This window comes from Pseudopodoces humilis, chromosome 8, assembly GCF_049639895.1.
Source record: "Pseudopodoces humilis isolate 2021_Gansu_Grassland_sample_001 chromosome 8, ASM4963989v1, whole genome shotgun sequence".
In the NCBI taxonomy this organism is placed as follows: Eukaryota; Metazoa; Chordata; class Aves; order Passeriformes; family Paridae; genus Pseudopodoces; species Pseudopodoces humilis.
In genome coordinates this window covers 29,636,062-29,659,165 of record NC_142207.1, presented here as the reverse complement: position 1 = coordinate 29,659,165, position 23,104 = coordinate 29,636,062, and the positions used below count along the sequence as shown (strand labels likewise).

Sequence of the window (23,104 nt, the reverse complement as noted above, 5' to 3'; positions counted from 1 at the left end):
ATTTTTCCTGCCCCTAGCAGCTGTTTAATTCCCTAGTTAAGACAAAGCCAAATCTCTCCATCCTGTGAAGCTGAAACACAAGGTAGCAGAAAAATCCAGAGATGAAGATGGGAAAATATGGTAAAGTAGCCTGGTAAATTCCCAGGATACCATGTGTAGAAGTTTCTTCTGATTTCTTTATCAACTTTAAACCTTCTTGTGCTCTGCATTTATAATTGTTTGCAGATAACTGTAATGCTCTACAAAGTTACCTCAGATATTCTTTCCTTCCCAATGACAGATTTTCTCAGCATTACTTACAAATTCAGGGTTCTTGTTTGTCCACCCCAGTACTGACCTGAGATTGTATCAAACCACAGATTATTCTCAGTGCAGCTGATCTCTGTAAAACAGATTTACCTTACCATAACTGCCCATGGAAATCAAGAGGTTTTCTTATAACCAACAAATGTAACCCAGGAGTTGAGATGGAAAGGGAATACCTAAACCTCAGGTAGAGGTTAGATGGATAGGCACAAAGAACACAGAAAATCCTGTGAAAGACTGCCCAGTACCAGCTCATGCCTGTTAAAACTGCTCTTTTCAAGTAAGAATGAATGCCTTCAACCCAAAACTTTTCACTTCAAATGCATTATTGTCAATCCAAAAGTGGCTCATGGTAGTGTTTTCAAATAAAAAGGGAATCCAAGAAAATTCTCCTGACAAAAAAAAGGAAAATTTCAGACTAAAAGCAGCTGTTATACATCTAAGGGCATCCAGAAAAGAGTTCCTTATAGCAGAGGTGCTAGTGCATGCTGCACCTTTGTATCCTGAGCCCTTAGGTAGCACTAATGGGTTCAGATACAGATTTACTCCTCTGGTTTAAAAGAGTTCCTCTCTGTGCATAAAATGCTCCCTTTTCAACAAAAACCCAAAATTATTGCTGCTGCCTGTAGACACTGCTTAGTCATTTGTCACCCTTACCTTTAGGAGATTGATGAAGCATTGGGATTGAAGGCCTCAGATTTGATGAAGCACATTTTTCCAGGATCCCACAGCACTGCAAAGATGCAACCTTCCCCTGCTGACACAAGGGAGCCTGGCCTGGCCCGGCCCAGACAACACCCCTGGCATGGGGACAGTCACCACCATGGGGGCAGGAGGAGAAAAACCCCAGGAGGAAGCCAGAAAGAAATCCAGCAGCAAGGATGGAGCCAGGCTTGGCATGGGATCAATCCCTGAGACCTTGTGGTTTGACTGTGTCACTTGCTGAGTGCCCCCAGCTCCCCTCTCCTGGGAAATGTAAAGGGTCCGAAAGAGCTATGGGCAGTGTCCAAGAGAGCTGGGTCAGGAGGGGCTTGTGAAGACAAAGGTGCCAGGGCAGGTGTCAGCTTTTCCCTGCTGTTGTCTAGGTAGGATCCTGGCACACAGACAGCTCAGCCAGGCCATCTCATCCCTGAGCTGTGCTGTCACCAGGCATCTGCTGAGCCTCTCCGGCACTACCTGCAAAGGCTTCACAGGACACTCCTCCTGCCAGCTCTTACAGGTCCCCTGCTGCTGTTCCTGTGCCACCTGGGGGAATGGCAGGACCCTGCCCCTGAAGTTCTGAGCCACTCTGCTGAGCTTTCACTCCCAGCACAGTTACACAGGTACATCACCAGCAATCCTGGCACAGCAGGTCTTGGGAAGAGAGACAGGACACCAGGACACTCCTCACACAAATGGGGCAGGGGGGACACATCCATAGCCCATGATATCCTGTATCTGGGGCTGAGTGTCCAGCTGAGAGGGGACAGCACTGCTCTGCCATGCCAGGGAATGCTGGAGGCAGAGCCAGGTGACAGCACCAGTACTCACCATGGCAGAGCTCACAGTTCTTCAGACAACTCAAATGCTCTGTTTCTCAGGGATTGCTGTACAAGGGCAGGGGATTGCTCTGCACATTCCTAGCAAAAACTTCCGGAGAGCCAAGGAAGAAAGAGAAGACTAACAAAAACTTTCAAAAATATTTGAGAAAATCTGTGCCAAAATCTCCCTGTATGTGTATCCATGACTAAGCACGAGAAGTGAATTGCTGCTGCCATGCAGAGGGTGCTGCTTGCTGGTCATGGTCTAAAAGCACTGATGCAGCAATAAGCATAGCTTAATTGCCAAGAAGCTTCCATATTAATTAGCAGAATTTTTGGTCAGAAACATGTGAAAGCCTGTAGGCTTTGGAGCAGTAAAATAGAACTGGGGCCGTATGGTGGCAGAACAGAGTCTGCTGAAGAATGTTGTATTTTCTGCCTTTGATAGGGACTTTCCAGAGCTGTCAGCTGCGCTGCAGAATTAGAAACCTGACATTGCAGCAGTCAGTTTTTAGATTTCAAGCTGTTCAAATGACTTGTCTCCAGGGAGGAATATGTAGCATGCAGGAATTAATAGTGGAACAGGTAAAGATGCCAGTGTGTACAAGGGCAGCCACCCCAACATCATGCCCCAGCCAGCCAGGCACATCTGCCAGAAAGGAGTCCTGGGAGAGAAGGACAGGAAAACTTGCTCTCTCTCTCTGAACCAGCACCAGAGAGGTGCTACAGACAATTCACTACATTTATGAGATTGCAGCTTGATTATATTTGCTTCCACCTTACAGACAGATCTTCCACACGCCCTCAGTTCACACTACACCAGTGCTCCAAGCCACTTGCTGAAGAGATTATAAAAGAGCCTATTTTATCATATCCTCACCTCTGCATGCATTACAAGTGACACCACTTAATTTTAGCCAATCTGAAAAGCTAATTAGATGTAAACAGATTGAAAAATTGCACACACAGGACAACACATTTTTCAAAAGGCCACTAATCTAAACAAACCTGAGTCCATCAATTCACTTCAACATTTGTCTAAATGAATTACAGTGCAGACCTGTCCTGCACTGGCCTTGTCATTCATATAAGAGACTTCCTCCTCTTTTGATGAAAATTTCAGGCACTGTACAAAAGAAGCTATTTATTTATTTATCAAGGCCCAATTATAACAAATATGGAGCTGCCTCTCTGTCTGAGTCTAGTGGACAGTGTGCACGAGCCAAAGCAATTCCAGCCTACTCCGGTACTTTCACCTCCTAAACACATCACACACACCACACCAAACACAGGGAGGCTCTCTGTAGCAACAGATAAAAAATTATATTTAATCATGATCAATACTGGTTGGAACTTCAGAGCTCCTCAGGTGTGATCCTTCCCTGGAGAAATGAGAGGGAAAAAAATCCTGGACAGATTCTCCAGAGACATCTGGGGGTCCTTGTCCCATTCAGGATTCTCTCCCTGCACCAGCTGGAGCAGACCAGAAAATACTCTGGTAGCAGGGAAGCAGTGCAGGAGAGAGAGAAGCTCAAAGGGGCCTGTCACAGCTCAGATGAGATCAGGAACTACTGGAGTCATCCAGTGCCTGGCAACATAGAGAGGTGTCAGGATGCAATGCAATGTAATGTAGGGTGGGCTATTTTTTAATACAGAGCAATTAGTGGAGCATTATGGATGAAGTTTTCCACTTGCTACTAAAGCCCACATTCCTTCCACTCTGTGCAGATGTAAATGTGTGGATTCTGAAAAGAACACACATATCCACATAATCAATCCCTTTCTGGACTGCTTAGAACAGCAGTTTTACTGAACAAAAGAGGCTAAACTCTGCCTAATTCATGTGTAAACTAATTTATGGTACCCAGAACTAAGAACTGCTGAGTACCTGTTGTGATCTTCCATGTGACAGAGGCCCCGGACTTTGAAATTCATCCTCATTTGAGCAGAGCAGTCCAGACACCCAAGGGTCAAAACCTCAAGCGCTGCAGAATCCTACATAACTTTTAATCACTTCATTGTGCTATTGCCTTCATTTACAAACACACATATAAACTTCAGCCAGAGTTTGTCTAGCTTTAATTGCCAGCCCAGCATCTCATTAGACCTTTGTCTGTCAGCAAAAAGAGCCTGCTGCTCGTTTGTGTTCCCCACACTGGTACTTAGTGATGGTGACCTCAGCAACCCTTCCCTTTCTCCTGACAAAGCCTAAGGCATCAAAGCTTTCAGGGCTGCTTTGCTTGGCAGCCAGGCCCTTGGCTGCACACAGCCTGCTCCCCTGCTTCTCAGAGCCTTTGGGGCTGCAGTCACCTCCTCTGGTGAAGGTGGAGGTAAATCTGACATCCTTACTCCTGCTCAGGAGCCTGATTCTTAAACACACCAGCAGCCCTTTGCCCTGCTGTGTTTGCAGAGCTCTCTCTCTCAAGCCCACTCAGCTTGCTTTGGAGCATCACTGTTTCCAGTGGCATTTCCCCGCGCACTTTCTGCTTCCTTGTCCTTGCTCTGTGGTTTATGTTTGGCTACATTAAAGGACCTGCTCCTGCACCAGAGTACCAAGTAAATCAGAGGGGGCTGTGACAGTGAACCACTCAGTTCTTAGTTTCCCAGATACAACTTTTGAGAACCTGATCAGTGAGAAAAGCATGTGCCCACATAGGCCACTGGTAAAACAAACAAATAAATAAAGAGCACAAGGCAGATCCTTTTGCTGTCTATCTAACAATGATAAATCCACTTATAATTACATCCTGAAAGGCAGTTCTTACTCCACTAATTGCATACCATGTCAATTCTGCACAATTCTTGTTCCTTAATCATAGTGTCATGTAGCAGCATGCCAAATGCTTCACTGACATCCACATACACTATATCAACCAAACTTGTAGCTTCATAGAAAACATTTCAATTAATTGACATAATCTATTACAGCAGCCCATATTGCTGATGTACACATTGCTCAGCATTAATTCTCATTTATTCCTTTATTGAGCAGGTCTGGGACTGCATGTCCTGTTCTACCTCAATCAATGTCAGATTGCCAGGCCTAGAAATATCTGACTTTTTTTTGCCCCCTTTACCCTAATACCTACACATCTATGATCTCTCAGACCTTTAGAACTTTCCCATGTTCTCAGGTTTATAGAAAGCCAATGTTAAAATTCCTCAATGACCTCTCTTTACACTGCTACCAGCAAGATATTTGGGGCTGCAGGGGTAAAAAGAGCCCTGCTTTGATATCTGTTTTTTTAATGGGCTTAAAGAGCCCATCATTATCTAACTCCCATGCAGCCAGAAGAAATGGTATCAAGAAGTTCAAGGCATTAAAAAATTTCACGTAAAATAACACGGAATGGTATTGACCTCTTCTTCCCCAGGCTGTGATATTTTCTAACTGCAGTTTACAGATCTCTCTATTGTTGAACACTTCAGGCTTCTAGTCAAGTATTCTCCTGAGCAATGTGTTTGTTTCAAACTAGAAACTAAGCATTTTCCATAAAGGTATTCAAAAACCTGGGCTAAAAGACTCGTGGGGTTTTTATGAACTGGTAGTGCTCTCCCATAAAATTCTAAAATGTCTGGATTTGATTATGAATTGCTTTGGATTCCTGGGCTCGCACCACACTCATTAAACTTGTCCTGTGTGTGCACTTACATGAAGTAGGTGGCAATCTCCAGTTTGCTAAGTGTCTAGGAATCAGTTGTGCCCTTCCTTAAGATAAACTCCCACTGATTTCAAAATTAGCAGGCAAAATTTCTGGTTTCATTTCCCAGTCTCTGAAAGGAAAGAAACCTCTTAGACAAAATGGAATTTAAACACCCAGTGCAGAATATATTAAATTTTCCAGATGCAGCTGAGGTCTGAAATGCAGGAGTTAGAGAAAGTGAATTCATGAGCCTTTAGAGAGACTTGGCAATCTTCATCCCATTTGTTCTCTTTAAGGTCTCTTGAGAGCATCTCACAAAATCCTATGTCACACCAAAACCAGTTCAAAGCCAGTGCACAGTGAATCAGCTTCTTCAATCACTAAACCACAGAATATATAATGATGAGATGCACGAGGATCTAAAGCAGTTCTGGTCACTCCCAGGCTGCCTCAGATCCCACTTGTGCAAGACATCCCCATTCAGAAGAAAAATTTAAAAGTCAATGACATTTAAGCATGCGATAAAAATGAAGGATGTGTCTGAACACATGCTCTTGCCCCACAAAGGAAGGTGCTTGTAGCAAGCTTGGAAGAGCCATTTGAAAGCTTAAAAAACATTTTTTTTTCTCTCTGTGGAAGAACTCCCTGCACAAAAAAGCAAAACAGTGGGCTAGATTTGCCTCTCACTGTCATCATGGCTAATCTCTAGTGACTCCACAGTTGTCACAAGGAAAATTAATCCATGTTTAGAGAGATGTAGCATACAAATCTAGACCACTACATCTCTCTCTTGCTGTGTTTATAATAACAGACCAATAAATGAGTATTTGTGATCGGGTGCTGCTTTTTTAATCTGTTTGCTGGAGTACCATAGGATTTGTTTGATTTGATGAGTTAGTTATTAGTGGATTTACAGATTGCACATGATTAGCCAGCACATTCTGGGTTTTTTTTTTTCTCTCTGTTTCTATGCAGAGAAGCAATTTTGACTTCTAAAGCAAAACCAGGGCATCCTCAGTATTTTTTGATGTAGGTGAGCATCTTTCATTCACAGAATCCCTGCGTGGCTCTGAACTACTTACACAAAGTGCCAAAAACCTAAAGGATTGCATAATGCAGGAAAGAGGCTATGAATGAACGTCATTCATACTCCTCGCCTACAGCAGGCTGTGGATCTTCATGGCATCTCCTATTCATTTGCTTCAGTTTTGCATGAATGGCTGAAAACGGGCCACAAATCATTCACTACCCATCAACTCTTCCCCCTGGAACTGCTCAGTGCCTGCCTGATGGGACCAGGAGCACAGCAAGGACTGCTGCCCATCAAGCACAGGTAGAAAATGCAGCACTTCTCATTGGATGTTTGCATTCCACCCTCAGGAACAGCAAGGAAAACACGGGCAAAATCCAGGCAACTAAATCCAAACCTACCATCTTCCAGGGCTGGTACTTTTTCTATAACCCTGCAGAGCTTTTAGGAGCTATGGGGATTTGCTCAAGCATCTCAGCCTAGCAGGGTTGATGAGCTCAGTACTTAGCTTAAATGAGAGCCTAAGAGGAGCCCAAAAGCTGGTATTCCTGTCATCTCTACAACTCCCTAGGATTTTCCAGAATGGCCAATGCATCCTACCCAGCACAAAATGCCCCTAGCAGGGGTCTAGAAGTCTGGCACTTGTGAATGCCCAAGTGCTTCTCTTCTAGCCAACAAAAACATATGGGAACCTCATCCTTTCCTAATTTTTAAAGGTCACAAAGAGACATGAACTGCCTTTCTCTGACCTAACTCTTATATAGGTCAGATGAGCACCAGCCCTGAACTGGAAGTCATGTAATCATGTTAGGACAGCAAAGAGCCTGAGCTAATAAACCCAGCCTTTCAAAGAGCTTATTGGTTTGGGCTCAGTGCCATGCTGAGGTTAACAAGGTAAAAACCCGTTTAACAAAGGAGACATATTTGACCAACCACAGTCAGGTCAATCATTTAAGATTTAAGCATTCCCTCCAGAGGTATTTACCCAGTCGGTGCACGTTGCTTATAGTTGATTCTGTACCTTCTGATGCTGCTTTAAATTATATCTCCCAAATCAAATTAGAGTAGAAGAAGCTTTCCTATTTCCTTATTGCAGTTGACGATCGCACGTGGGGTCAGCATTTATTCTGAATTCACATGAGAGAATCTTGAATCACCTATTATACCCAGGAAGAGAATCTGTAGCTCAAAACATGAATTCCCTTTCTTTCCAAGGTTAAACTAGATCAGTCAGAGTATTCTCCCCTTTATTGAGAACATGTGTGTACGTGTGTGTTTATCAGCACTGCATTTTATACACTACTTCATTCAAACCAATATACACTCCAGGTTTTATGGTGTATTTTGGCTCAAGTGTGATTGCTGGGACAGTGTTTACAGCAATATTCAGCGTGTTCTGCATAGCCCTGCCCATCAATCAACACTGTAATAAAGCAGAAAGGGAAATCACTGGAAAAGCAGCAGAGCTGCTGAATTCAAGCCATTCAAAACCAGCATGGAGACAAATGCAAATGGGTCAAAGTAGCCATTTACCTGTTGTTTAAAAGGGGAAAAAAAAAAAAAAAAGCATATACATGCTGCATTATGGTTTGCCTTAAAAATATACCATGGGCTCCAAAGTGTTAATTTTTTCCTGCCTATTTTCTCTGGGTTAGTGTTTCAAGATGACTGCTGCTCCATATAGCTTTATATTATGTATGTGTTTATTCACACATCTCTAAGTCAACAGGAAAGGCAGACCAGAATACCAAATCTATCATTAAATCTACATGCTGGCACCTACAAAAAGCAGCAGGACTTCATTTTTTCTGGCTAAGATTGAAGGGATAAACTGAAAGAATGAACAAACAAACAAGCCATGCTCATCCTTAAAATACACACACAAAGCAAGAGAGGCAGAGAGAAGGGGAAAAGATGGCTTGTAAGGTTGTTGGCTTTCAGGCTTGTCTAACAGATCAGGGATAAGTTTAAGGGCAGTATAATCTCTGATTCTTTCTGGATGTCACATGGGTTTGCTGACAAACACTGGGGTTCAAAAGCCCCAGCACTGGCTTGGCTCTGAAGCAGCATGTGCTGTTCCCAATTCAGACACGAGTGTGATGCAGCTTCCAGCCCTCACCCAACTTGAATATCCAGGCTCAGCCTCACAGTTTGTATTCTCTCCCCCACTGTGAAGAAGTGCTTCACAGTGTCAGGGTATATCACCCTGCAATCCTAATCTTAGACAGAATTAGCACCTCTAGACACTACTGTAAAATAAATGGTGATGATGATATTGATGAATTGTCACTCATTTGGTTGGTTGCTTTTAATTTTGCTTATTCTAGATCATAAAGAATTAGCATAAAAATCAAACTAGGATAAAATCTGCGTAGCCAGGGCCTCACAGAACTCCCACTGAAGTCAGTAGGACTTGAATGGAAATTGAAGGAGGCTCTGAAATGAACTGAAGGAGGTGCCTAGGCAGTGCCCTGCCAGGGGTCACAGCAACACCCAGTGTGTGACAGTCACCCTCAGTGAACCCATCAGACTGTGAATGAAAGCAAATCAACAGAGCTGGGACTGCAGACAATGCAGGCAGGGCAAAGAAGTGCTCAGTGTGAAAATGAAACTGAGGAGAGATGTTCTTAGCCCATTAAGAGCTATAATGAAATACTGCATCTTGAGTTTGTTGCTGTTCGAAGGAAGCCAGGAAACGAGCAAGAATTCATTATAAAGCTGCTCAAGACCAAAACATGAATCATTGGGTTCTAAAAAAACCCAGTTGTCTAGAGAACAGCATAGATGAAAATGAATGGAATCTCTTTAAATTACTCTCTGTATAAAGTCTTTCACATTCATCCTTTCTGGCTTTCTGATTAGTATCTTTCTGGGATGTGGGTTTTTAAATAATTCCACACCACACTCCCAGCTTCTGCAATCAAAACACTGAAATGGCTCTTGATTCTGCATTTTTCATCTTCATTTACAGGGAAAAATGTCTTCTGCAGGAAGAAATTTGAACACCTACTGTCCTACCCATCTACTGGATATCCCCAAAAGTGTATGCTGGAGGCTCAGTAATCAAATGAGATTAAGATTCCCTCATCACTTTACAAATAAGGGGACTTTTGTATGTTATTGCTGCATAAAGGAGGATTAAATCTCCTCTGGAAAGCCCTCAAGATCACTGAAGTGCTGAAAAGCTGGGACCTTTCTGATCTCAGCATCCCTGACAGGAAAGCAAAAAACCCCAAATCCTACGTAACAAATTGAGAAGCCTTCCCTGCAAACCCGGACAGGAATACCTGGAAGGAAAACATGACAGCAAAACACAGCCTCTGGCTGTTTTGTTCATGCTCTGACCAGGTTCCTGAGAAAAGGGGGCTTGTATGACCACGTGGTGTGCTTATCTACACCCATCCCTCGCACCAACCCCTTCCCAGCTATTTCTGAGCCCTCTAGCTATTACAGTTTCCATGTGACAAGCTCCACTGAAGGAGCAGCAGTCCTGGGAACTGAACTGGTTTCAGTCATGGGGGAAACCAGCTCACAGCTGGAAACTTGCCATGTTCTAAGAACCAGAAAAACACAACTTGAGTTAATTTCTTACTAGATGTGAACCTCACCAGACCAAAGAAATCCAACCACGAGATACAAGTCTGGTGAAAAATTTGTTCCCTTATCTCACAGCTGGCTGGCTGGGACCATCCCTACGGCAGGAGTTTTGCTAAAAAAAGATGCTGCACTAGTTAATCTGTTAACCAAGACTGCTTGGAGAAGCATAAGAAAGAAAAAAAAAAAAATCAAGAAAAATCAGAAACCACACAAGATTGCCTAAGACCTTGGGCCTCTCATAGGAACATGTCCCACTCATGACTGCTGGAGTGGATTTTACAAGACTTACTGCGATGACATCCAAAATTTATTACAGCTTTTACAACAAGACCATGTCTAGTAAATAGTGATGTAGTGACAATATTTACTTGCCTGGATTTAGCTTCTTTAGCTTCTTAGGGCACATAAATATACTTTTGTACTTTAAGAACAGCCATAGCTGCCTACTAAATCTTGAATAATACAAGGCAGCTTTGTAGACCTTTAAACACATGTACCAACTTGGTTCTGTCTCCTTCACAAATCTGCTTCCATACTACCTGCACAGTCAGCCCCAAGGCCCTGCTCATCTTCCATCAACCTGAGCTTCTAAAATGAAACTGTTTGGAAACCATGCTTTTAAACTCCTATGCTTTCTGAGAATGGAATTCATGACTTTCAGAAAGTGGCCAAGTGTTTTTTGCCCACCTCCTCACAAAACAAACTGAAAACCTTATCTGTCTTCCTTGGTACATGCATGATGAATTTTGTACAACTTCATTTGAAAACCAATTTATTGACCACAGGTGCAAAAACCCAACTGAAAAAAATCAAATTGCAGATTTCTGATAAGCACTGAACAAGGCATTTTTCTAGTGTAACAGTTTAAAAAGACAATCTAAAAGAATGTTAGAGTAAAATAGGAATAGCTGGAAAAAACTAGCAATATTTTATGTTGCAGTTTTTAGGGAGCCAGATTTGAAGCATCTTGAAGTGTCCTGAGTTCCAGAAAGCAGCCTGAGTCTGATGTCAGAAAATCAGACCCCTTGAAGTGCCTCATGCTCATGTTGTTGACCACTTCACAAGTAAAAATAATTCCTTGCACACACACTGTGCTCGCTGATATCCTGGTTACCAATATTAAACAAGCACACGGGGATACCTTGCCAAGTAACGTGACTGCATTTGAAAAACCCCAATCCAACCAGGAGCAGCCATAAAACCAGGTCAGAGCCCAGCCCTGCTGTCTGTGTCACGCCAAAATCTGCCTCAGCTCCTGGGGGCTGCCCCAGCAGCCTCCCAGCCTGATGCTGGCATTGCCCTTCCCCTGCCATGGGGCTCCTGGAGCTTACTCAGGGAGCTGGGGGAGAAAGGAGGGAGACTGTCCAGGACAACCTTCCCCAGCTACCCAGACTAGCCCTGGCCCTCCCAGAGAAGCCTGACCTACCAGCCCCAAAAGTCACACTCCCTACTCCAAGGCAGGGCACTAGCCAGACCAAACTCTTAGAGTCCCAAGGAAGACTGATGTCAGACAAGCAAATCCATTATGACTGCACCAAGAAATAAAAAACAAAACAAAACCAAACAACAAAATAAATCCCCTACTTAAATGCTAGTTTGCCTACATTTTACAGTATCCCCTGTACGCCACAAAGGGCTCAGGCTATTTCCACATTCAGTTTTGTTGTTGCTCTCCTTATAAAAACACATTGTTCTTTCCCTGTGACATTTCTTCATATCTTTGAAAGAATACACTCTGCTACCACAAAATATTTGGCTTGAATCCTCCAGTGAGGAGGAGCCAAGGGTTTGGCTCATGTTTTAAAAACAAAAGAAATATTACCCTAAGCATAAAACAAATGAGTGCAACTGTAACAGTAGATGGAGATAGAGCTCCTAGCACAACCTATGAATAATTCCGAGTCCTATTAGAAGTAACACAGCTTTCTGAATTTCCCTAGAAAACAGCATGTCATGATTAGGTTCCAGCTTGACTGAAATGCAAAATACCACTTTTTTTCAAAGACAGAGCTGAACAAAAGACAATATGTAGTGCAACAACTAAATTGCAAAGCAGATCCACTTACAATCCCAAATTGTGGAAGACAATGTGTGTACACACAAGAACAGAGATATTAAAAGAGGGCTCTTACCTCCGTCCCCAGATCCTGAGCCGGCGTCTGAGAAAAGAACAGAAAGAAATTTACATTCATGTGCTCCAGGATGTGCTGTGAGCATGCAAAGCAAGGCTTCAGTGAAGTGTACTACAGTGTACCTCACGTTTGATGGCATCCCTGGGTAAATTATAGAGATCTAATCTGAATGTAATTCACTCAAGCCATCTTTCTTGTGTCTCCATTTTTTTTTTCTTTAAAGTCTCTCTATCAGATGAAAATCATGTAAGCCACAGAATGCTGCAATGTCCTTAGAAGCCTCTACCCTGTTTTGTTGTACTTAGACTGATAAATCTTTGTTCTCAACAGTACTACAAAGTTACTCCACTTGGTCACTACTAAATCCTCATCAAGGAGAAATTTTAAAACCCATTTGTTTGAGGAGAGAGCAACTGTAAATTTGTATCATTGTCTTTGGAAAACAGGACATCTCATGAAATTATAACTAGCTGGAATAAACCATTAAATTACTATTATTCAAAGTTTTCAGGTAAATTATTAAAATGCCATTTTTCTAAAGGTTGTTGCTGCGTTTCAAAACTGAGCGCTTGCTTTCTCCTCTGCTCGACATTTTGTTGGCTGGAATGATGAGAGTCACAAATTTAGAAAGTGCAACATCAAAAAATTGCCAAGAGCTTCAGGAAGAAACTTTCTAAGCAAGGCAAAGCAAGGAAATGCACACATGTAGGGTTATCAAAAATAATGCCTAAGAGGAGTTTCTTCTGCAGGGAAGGGAGGGAGGCTGCCATCCTATCCTCCCCCTTAGTGGAAGAGTTATGCATCTATCAGCACCAAGATTAATAGAAAGAGTTTGGAAAAGCTGCTTTGGGATCAAAGTACCCTGTGAACGGTTAGATCTCATTTACTGACAGTGAGGTCTGGTGGATCTGTACTTGCACATGCCATCACTGCTCAAAATTAAGAAAGAAAAGGAAAATCTTTGCTAAATAATCGGCTGCAAGAATTGCTTCAAATGGCAGATTTAGGCAGCAAGGCTGCTAAGGCCAGATGCAAAAGGTGGCTGAAGAGGGGAGCAGAAATAACAGTGTTTTCCCAGTAAACATGTCCTGAATTTTGTCCAAATCTCATCTTTTGTCCTGATGCTCTTTCCCACAGGAGCTACTGAGGACAGAGGCAAGAAGGGTGTCTGCACTGCAGTGCCCCCGTGGCTTTGGGAAGCGCTGCTTTTCCAGGCATGCCAGATCTCCCCAGCACAGAGGGAGAAAGGAATGCCTGCTCTCACCTGCCTGCCACAGGGAGCTGCCACCCTGCCTGCAGGAAAAGGACCTCATGTTTCTCCTCCTGCCCTACCCTCCAGGGCCCAGACCCCTGCCAGGCAGGGCTGCTCACTGACACCTCCCCCAGGAGCCCAGGTCTCTGCTGGGGGCTCTTGAGCACCCTCTGTCTCTGCCCCATCCCATAGGCAAAACCTAAGGAAAATGCCTGCTCCCTTCTCCATTGAGCTCCTCCTTGGGAGAAGGAAGATACAACAGACCTTGAGCGAGACTTGAGGAAAAAATATTTTTTTTTTCTCTTCTCTGTTTCTGAAATCCACAATGTATTTCAAGACAACACTGCCAACACAATCATTGCCAGCAGGCATGCAAGTTTCAGAGAAGTTGTAGCAATGAGTTGGAATTATCCCTTTAATCAAAAAGTTTGAACCAAAAAAGACCAGTTGCTGTGCTGGGAGAATTTACTAAGTTGAACAAATCCTACACCACAGTAGGTTTTGTCAGCCCAAACTCCATTTAATACCAATTTATGGACAAAAAAATTGCAGCATATGGTTTTTTCTGCTTGGAAATTGTCAGGTAACAGCTTCAGAGAAGAACAACATTTCCAGAGAAAGGAGTTTATTTTCTCTCAGGTGTATGAAACATGAAATTACAGCACTGAAAAAAAGTTTGTCTAATGTACTTTTTATTGACTCCTCCATCCTCAGCCAAGAAAAAATTCTGCTTTGAGTTTAAAGAACTCTCTCAAGAACAAAGGCTTACTCCCGCTCTTTTCAAGTTAACTTCACTGCCCACCTCTAACAGATACCGAGCACGAAAGAAAAACATCAAGAACTCCTGCACATAAGCAACTCTGTTTTCCTGACAGATTTTGCTCATTCACCTTTCTAGCTGTTTTCATACAAGCTGAGACATAAACAGCTCATGAGGCTCAGAGTTGAGCAAAGCTGTCTCACACGCCAGTCAGTTTTCACAAGTCCAGAACAAAACACCTGTGGCACAGACCTGTTCATTATGTGTGCTTTGGACTAAATCTTCAGCTGGTATGAATTGGCAGGAGTCATTACAAGCAGTGGTCTGTTGAATCATACCAGCTGGGGATGTGGCCCTACAAGGATAAGGAAAAACCTAAGAAACTGGATTGCAGGCAATAATGCTCCAGTTCTCTCTCTCCAGATTATGGAGAGGTTTGTGGTAATCCAGATGCCCATTTATCAGACATCTGCTCACTTAATCTGCTACCAGTTCACTTGTCATAACAGCTCAGAAGTGTAGGCAGGGCACAGGATGATCAGGGGCACAAGATACAAATTAAAAAATAAATTTACTTCTGAGCTGAACTCTTCCAAACAGTGCCAGGGGTACCGTGAGCCTATAGTAAATAAACTGGAAGGATGGCAACGACTTCTCATGCCCCAAACTGCAAAGAATGAACCAGTAATGAATTCAAAGCAAGAATTCCAATGGTTTTTGCCATCCATGGGCTGCTTTCCTGGGGGGCGTGGAGCGAGTTATACGTACCAGTGGCACACGATCCCTCAGACACCAGCAGGATTTCACTCTGCTGCTTGCAGGCAGCCTGTTTCAAGTAGCACTCGTTCTGGTAGGTGTCACCATTGGAGCCACACACGGGCACGTAGTCATTGTTGCACTGGTGGGAAGGGACAGAGCGGCAGCGTTAGTCACACGGGCAGCGGGCACAGCACCCATCTGGGTGCCCCCACACACACACCCTGCTCCCTGCCAGCACTCAAACCCTGGGGAAACAACAGACAGACACAATCCTCTCCCACCCCTACAGCTGCCAAGGGAGAGGGAGGGGTATTTTTAAAAAGAAAAATCAGATCGGAAGAGATTAGGGAAAGGTAATCTGAACGGGCAAAGGGTTCATTAAGTGCCCCCAAGAGGTCTCTCACTGCCAGCAGGAGCAAGCAGCATTCCCAGGGAAGGAATACGGGCAAGGCAAATGACTCCTCACATCTGCAAGAGCAGCTCCTGTGTTTCCATTGGATGGCTCCAGACAAACAGTAATGAACAGGCTGCTCTCTCTTCCCTCCTCCTGCACACCCGCAGTGCCACGGAGCTCTGCACACACACAGGTGTGCTCTGCTCAAGTACTGACTGGACAGAGGGAAATTATTTCTGAGACACCAACGATCAAAGCCCATCCCTCTTTCTGCACAGACAGTTCTGTTCCCTTTCCTGTTCCATTCTGCAGGCTGCAGCTGGGATACTCCACAAAGGTCCGAGCTCTCCCCACGGTGGCCAGTGGGCAGGAGTGGCAGCACTGCAGCGAACTCAGCCAGTGCGGAAGTTTCTCACACCATGCACCCCTGCTTTGGTTCAAACTCCTGCTGAGCTCCTCTACCACTGGAAGACAGTTTTGCCCCTTCTTGTTCATTTAAAAAAAGAATAACTTCATTTTATACTGAAAATTGGGCAACCTACCGGGTGCAGTTATCACAAGATAATCGTGCTTGGAGGCTTAGAAATACTTGGATGTGCCCTGTACATGGCAATTATACCAGGGATATGATTATCTCGTGATTACCCTACTCCTGGAATGCCTCATTGTTTAATTAGAACAAATGGAATGATCACAATTATTATTTACAAACGCTCACCTCTGCCTAAACCCAAGTAAAAATTTAGAAGAAATCATACATCCTATTTAGCTGTATTATTTCACAATGAATCTGAGGTGTGTTCGTTGGGCACAATGTAAAACGCAGAACTGAAATATCAGGGATATTAACATCAAAAATGCTTTAAACTGAATGACTACAGAAGTGATTAACACAAACAATTGCATAGATTGCATTAATTGCAGGCCTCCACACAGAGCAGCTGCCAAGAAATTATTCATAGTTGGTCAGAGTGACATTTTGATTGGGCCAAAACAAATGACATTTTCTTTTTGCATTGTATTCTCTTCAATCTTCCCAAGATGTTGCCCACCCCCAGCACCCTCTTCCCTCAGAACAAGGAAGAAAAACAGCAGCCACAACACTAGAAATCCTCTCCTTTTGCTCCTCACAGAGGGTTCCTCCATGCAGAGATTTTAAACTGTTGATTAAAAATGTTTCTAGGCTATTTTCACCATTATGTTCAAAATCTGAGCAATGTTTCAAGCATAAAATGCCAACTTCATCCAGAAGCTCAACAGCAATTGCTGGAGGCTGATCTGGAATACATAACCAGGACAATTAACACAATCGTGCGTGTTTTTTAAAGCATGAAGCATCAAATCATGCTTGCTTTAGGTGTAATATCTGCTTGTCACCCAAGGATTTGTGAGGAATTTGGCCTGGAGTATCTCAGCAGGCTTTGTTACATGTAGAAACAAGGTTGGATTCTTTGCCCAAGAACCACAGTGGCAACTTCTCTGCCTGAGAAACACAAAGGCGGCTCCTGTGCTGATTTCGCCCAGAGCAAGGGATGATCTTCGACACAGACTCAGCTGCAGATCTGAAAGGCCAGACAGCCCCACACAAATGGTGAAATCCCAAACCACAGGAAGGAGTGCTATAAGCAAGGCTGGAACTTCTTATAAAGCTTGCCAATTTTAAAATGCATTTGAGAGATACCAGGATCCCAGGAAGTCTTAGTCCACTCTTCCCACCGGCATCTTTGAAAAACCAGGACCCAGATGGAAAAGGCAGGAGCCACAAGGAGCAAAGGAAAGGATATCTTCCATATGGATCCTGCCTTGGCTTTGAGCTGGAAATGTAGTGGAAGTTACCCAGGAAAGAAGACCACCGATGAGAGGGTTGTGATATTAGTCACCAGGTGGTTCTTAACCCGCTAGAGCTAGACTCTTGTGTTTGCCCATGCTGAACCCCATGCTCACAGCTCATCACAAGCACAAAATACTTCCTGCTAGTGCTGGAGAACAACAGGTGTTGAATGTCAGTTCTGTCAGTCTAGTGACATGTTTTTGTCATTGGTTTAGGGCTCAACAGACCAGGCCCTAGATGTAAGAATGATTGTTCACTCCCAAGAAAGACACAGCACAGTGCCACAGTGTCCACTTCTCTCTTATACATGCCAGTTTTTAAAATACAGCTTTAGAGCAGGGAAAGGGACTCATGCAATTCCATCAAGTGTCTGTCAAAGGCTGCCTTCCTCAGTACCTTGAGTGCCCCCTCTCACAGCCAGGGGCAAACCAATTTTGCCTCTGGTGACAAACCACTGAGCCTTTGGATCAGTGCTGAGCACTGAAAACAGGCGCTTTGTTGCCTAAAGATAACGGCAACCTGTGTAACTCCTCCTCCTGGTAACACTGTTAAAAGCTTGACCTCCTCCTACTTTCATGGATTATCTACTCCCAAAATGCCACCCACATCTTGAACCAAGTAGCACAAGAATATATTCCAGAAATATAACAAAGCTGGGAGTTGGACAGGTGATGCTGCAGCTCCACAAACACTGAAGCATGTGGAAGACTCGACATGCATGAAAACAAGGTTCCTTCCTCCCATAAAAAACAGTGACTGTCCACAGGCTTGGTGACTCAAGAGGAAAGACACTGAAGGAAATGCCCGGTATATTATTTTGATATGTTCATGAAACGTAAGAGGGAAGAGCCCAGTTGCCAGACCTATGGCTTTGGGCAAACAGGTACAGACCCCAGCAAGCCATGTCTCCAACCACAAGCCTGCTCTCCACCTTCTGTTGGACCCACTGACTCTAATGGAAGGAAGGGCTGGTGGTTTTCCACATGCTCAGCCTTCCTGCTGGAGCCAGCACTGCCCCAGTGCCTCCCCTCCCTGCCAGCACCAAAGTCTGGGCTCGTCCTGTACAGGGGATGGGTCTGCATCTCCTGATCAGAGTGGGACATGGTGTTTTTCAATAAAATACATGTCTCACTGAGAAGTGTCACAGTAGACTGTGGCTAAAGAACCAGATAATGTGAGCCTTTTTCTTAGCCCATGCCCGCTGGCCCTCCAGGGTTTGGAACTTGGGTATTTCCAAAGCAGTTTGATCATATTCAACCTTTCAAATAAAGACAAATTAATTTTAACTCCACTTGGGCAGACATGAGCATCTGTAATTCTGGTTTGAACAAACCCAAACAAAGACTGCGGAAGTCCTGCTCTCCACTTTCATGTTCCCAGCCCCTCAAGACACAGGCTGGTCAGCCCAGAACTCTTCATCAGGACGGAGGCAAAATGAGCTCTCTGTCCTTGTCTAGTCTCTCAAATTTCTGAAGAAGACATAAAACACTGTTACAGTGATGAGGAGTCTGCTATTGATTTGCTCAGTATCACCACAAAGAGCTGTCACTGAAATGGGAGCCCTGAATTCTGATGGGGGTCCCTTTTACTCATGACATAAATTACACCTGGCCAGCTCTGCCTCACATAGCCAGCCTCAGACACCACACTAGAAATTAATTTTCTACTCCAGTGGCATATCTTTTTGGCTTGTCACACTGCCCACTGATGTTACAAGAGAAGCTAACATCCCCCCAAGCTCTGCCTGTATCAAAGCGCTCACGTCTGACTACAGAAGCCCCCGGCACCACAGCGCCCTTGGCAGCGCTGGCACGGCATCAGCCACAGGTAATTTGCCCTCCAAGGTCACAGTCAGCCCTGTGGCTCCACTGAGGGCTCACAGCAAGACAAAGAGCTCTGAGGGCCTGATCCAAAGGCCACTGAAACCAAAGACTGCTGTTGATTTTGACCCATTTCTTAGTGATTGGGCCCACAATCACCCAACTCGTTCTTTTAATCTTATTTACATACTCATATACCAATTACCTGATTTCCTTGAATCTATTTGAACTGCCCCCTACAGAACTGCTAAACTCAGTGTACTTACAGTGTTCACCTCTGGAAGAGGGGACCACACAGCCTGGAGAGGTTTACCTAGCTTCATTTACCCCAAATCACCAGGCATCAGCACCCCACCTTGGGAAAACAGTGCTCCCGCCTTCTGCCCTGCCAATAGCAACATCTGGATTTGCACCCTCCAGGCTACAAGTTCACTGCTTTATGCCAAATGGCAACACCAAACAGGGACCAAAGACAAGACCCAAACACTCTCAGTGGCTGCTCTCAGTTCCCAAGGCTCATGGCACGACATCTGCCCTGGCTTGCCACCAGGCAATGGGACAAGCCACAGGCATTTCACTGTCTTACAGATGTTTCTTAGAAAGAGAAACAGGACCATAACCCTCGTATCACTGCATATGCTGAGCCAAGGTAAATGCTCAAAACAGCATTCTCACTCTGAATTTTTGATTGCATGCAAACTCCAAATGGAACAGAAGACTCCCATGGTCAATACGAATTCCCCTCCAACATGGGAAACACAAGCGTTTAAGAACTATTGTCTTGCTCTCATTAGAGAAAATTCCTTCTTCGTTTAAAATGAAGAAACTTATCACTTGGGTTTTGACTCCGAAGGCACTTTTGGCTCTAGAAATATAAACAATACTTGCAATGCTTTAACGTGAATGGTCTATCAAAACTCAATATTAAGAGTCATTACAGATGTGCACAATCTTGAGCGGTGCACTGTCTGGCCTTCTCAACTGTAAACACTCAAATCAGCATTGTAAGTTTCACAACTTCACCAATCCACATGAAAATGCAGAAAAACATTGGGGCATAAACACGCATACAACCCTGTGCTGGTACATGCTTTAAACTCCTTTAATTTGTGTGGTTTCTATTCAGGTCATTATTTAAAGAACAGCTGTTTTGCGAGTTAGCTAAAACATTAAATGAAATCCTTCATAATGAAATCATCTGACTTTGAGAAGAGCTGAGGTTTAGACGTAGCTGAGAGAGGAAGAGAGAAGAAATAGAAGGAAAACCCCTTACTACTCAGTAATAGCTCTCCTAAAACTATATGAAACCTAAAGGAAGTTCATCATTTTGGAACAGAGGGATTGCTCCTTAATCTGATCAGCTGAGCAGATAAACAGGCAGAAGCATTGTCACTATGCAGCCCTTCCTGAAAATATTGCATAAGCACATTACAGATCCATTTCTTTAACTAGATCAGAACTCCGAATACAATAAGCCCTGATCTGTATCAGGAATGAATTTAGAAAGGACTCTAAATCCTCGTTAAAAGGGCAGGGATGAAAAATCAGAAATGAGTAACCTGGAGCTGCAGACCCGAAGGGACATTTAAAGCCACAGCATCTGCATTTTCCCAGAGAAACTTATGTCTTCTTGACACCAGTTGGTTCTCCTGCCAGCTTTTATACACACTGCCAGGTTTTCCCTCTAACTTCTCTGCACATAGAGAAATGAATTGCCAAGTGATAGGTTATAAAGGGAGATCCTTGATTTGTATTCTCATTAGTGAATTAGAGAACGAAATATCAATCTTCTTACCTTGAACTGACAGACACAAGTCACACTGTCTCCAATCCTTAAACACTCCCCATCAAATTTACAGGTATTGGTGTCGCAGAGAAACAGATCATTTTCTCTGTCATCGTAACCTCAAATGCAAAGAGAGGAAAAAAAAAAGTCAGCTTTGGTCTAGCAAGAGGAACTATACAGGATGATTGCATTTTAATGCACACAGCAAGATAACCTTGTTGATGAAATTGATAAAGTCCAGATTTCCTTTTGCCCTTCCCTGTCCTCAGCTTTTCACTTTTCCTCTTGTTTCTCCCTTGGTGTTTCTCTCAGTTCTTATTCCCCACTACCTCATGCACTTTTCGTTTTATTTCATGCACTCGTTTTCCTCAAAAGCCACCCGGTAATTATGCTATTTCATGGCTCTGGGTTGGAAATGCCATCGACTTATCCCCATCCGATCACAAATCTGTTGGACCAAAGTCCAAATTGGAATTTCTCCAGTCCATGACACAACAAAGCCCCCAATAATAAAGACAAACAGGCTGTGTATTTTCTGTGATGGTCTGCCTGATCCCAATGAAGATTGATGACCGCTAAGTTAACAGGAGAAGTGCCAGGTTCCCCACGAGCTGCTGAGTGAACCGAGCTCTTTGCCTTCATATTCTCCAGGAAAAACCAACAGATCTGACTGAAGATTCAGTTCACGAATACAAGCACGAATTTCAGATTTCGCTATCTGACTTCCCACTCCAACAGCGAGTGGCAAGACACTAAACAAAACAGCTATATCAGACTCCGAACCCATTAAGATCTGAATCCACTGTTTTTTTTAAAAAACGTCCGAGTGCTCTTAACCGTATCACTACATGTCCAAAACGAAGGGCTCACAGCGCAAATTCCCCCCGATCTAACACGTCATGTGCGATGCACGCAGTACCCCAAAAAACGCTCTTCCCTTTAGAAGGCTCCTACAGTCTAATTTCCGAATTATTTTACGTATCGGAGAAGGACCGGCTGCTGACCTACATAGGAAACGCGTTACAAAGGTCAGCCCGATTTTAAGGAGCAGGCAGCGGGTTGCCGGTGTCGCGACGCCGATACCCCGATCCGCTCTCCGTTGGGCGCGCACGGGAAGAGCCGCCCGCAAGGATGCGCACTCGCGGCCCCGTCTCCCCGCAGCCGCACGCCGAGTGCCCCATGGCAGAGCACGCAGAGCCGCGCTCCGGCGGGGCCGGGGCTCCCTCTCCGCCCGGGGAGCCGCCCGCACCGGCGGAGGGCGCGGCCGCCGCTCCCGGCGCCGCCGAGTGCGGAGCAGCCCCGGGGGCTGCGGTCGCACCGGGAACGGCGGCGAGCCCCGACGCCCGGGACTTTCAGCCTTCGCTCTTCCCGTGCATTCAGCGGGACGCGGCACCAGCCGCTGAAGTTGCACGCACCGGGCTCGTCCGCGTAACTCCGAGCGCCCGGCGAGGCACGGCGGGGCTGCCGGGCTGCTCGGCGGGATCGGGCGCGGGGTGCTCCGGTGCTTACCGGAGCAGTTCCAGCCGGTGGGCGTCTGGCAGTCGCTTAAGGAGGTAGGGAAGGCCGCCAGCTTGTCGGGGCGGGCGAGGACGAGCAGCACGGCGGGCAGCAGCAGCCAGCAGCAGCAGTCGCAGAGCGTCCAGCCGCCGCCGCCGCACTGCCGGGGCGGGGAGGGCTCCCAGGGCACCATGACTTCCTAACTCAACTCTCCGGCGGCGGCGTGCCCCCCGGGCGGCGCGGCGGGCGGCAGGGACGGGCGGCGGGGCCGCTGGGCATCCCGGGGCCCCGGCCGGCGGCGGCAGGGGGCCAGGGGGGGGCGGCGGGGCGCTACGCGGGGGCGAGCGGCGGAGCCCGGCGGGGCGGCGGGGGGGTGCGGGCGGCGGCGGGGCGGGGAGCGGCTGCCATAGGGGCCGGGCGGCGGGGAGCGGGGGGAGGGCGCGGAGGGGCCGCCGCCGCGCAGCCGCCGCCGCCGCCGCCTGCCCCGCTCTGCCGCCCGCATCCCTCTGCGCGGGGGAAGCAGCAGGTCCCGGCCCGCCGCGTCACGTGCGCCGCCGCGCCGCCCCCATTGGCCGAGCGGCATGCGGGGCCCGGCGGGCGGGGCCGGCGGAGCCGCTGCGCCCCGCGGCAGCGCCCGGGGCAGGGCCGGGCCGGGCCGGGCCGGGCGGCAGCGCTGCGGGGAGAGCGGGGCCGCGGGCTGCGCTCCGCACCCCTGCGCCCGGGGACGCCGTCCCGCCGGTGCGGGGATGCACCGGCCCCGACGGGGCGCGGGCCGG

General features: G+C 45.8%; 1 protein-coding gene across 1 annotated transcript in view; it reads right to left on the bottom strand.

The window, feature by feature from the left end:
- TMEFF2 (transmembrane protein with EGF like and two follistatin like domains 2) overlaps positions 1-22,598 on the bottom strand; it is a 122,623-nt gene extending 100,025 nt beyond the window's left edge. Inside the window, exons 1-4 of the mRNA XM_014259058.2 lie at positions 22,341-22,598; positions 20,841-20,950; positions 15,010-15,139; positions 12,230-12,256 (exon numbers count right to left, since the gene is read on the bottom strand). Of these exons, the coding sequence (XP_014114533.1) occupies positions 12,230-12,256; positions 15,010-15,139; positions 20,841-20,950; positions 22,341-22,521 (448 nt within the window). The 5' untranslated portion in view covers positions 22,522-22,598. The remainder of the gene's footprint in view (positions 1-12,229; positions 12,257-15,009; positions 15,140-20,840; positions 20,951-22,340) is intronic.
- Between the last annotated feature and the right edge of the window lie 506 nt (positions 22,599-23,104).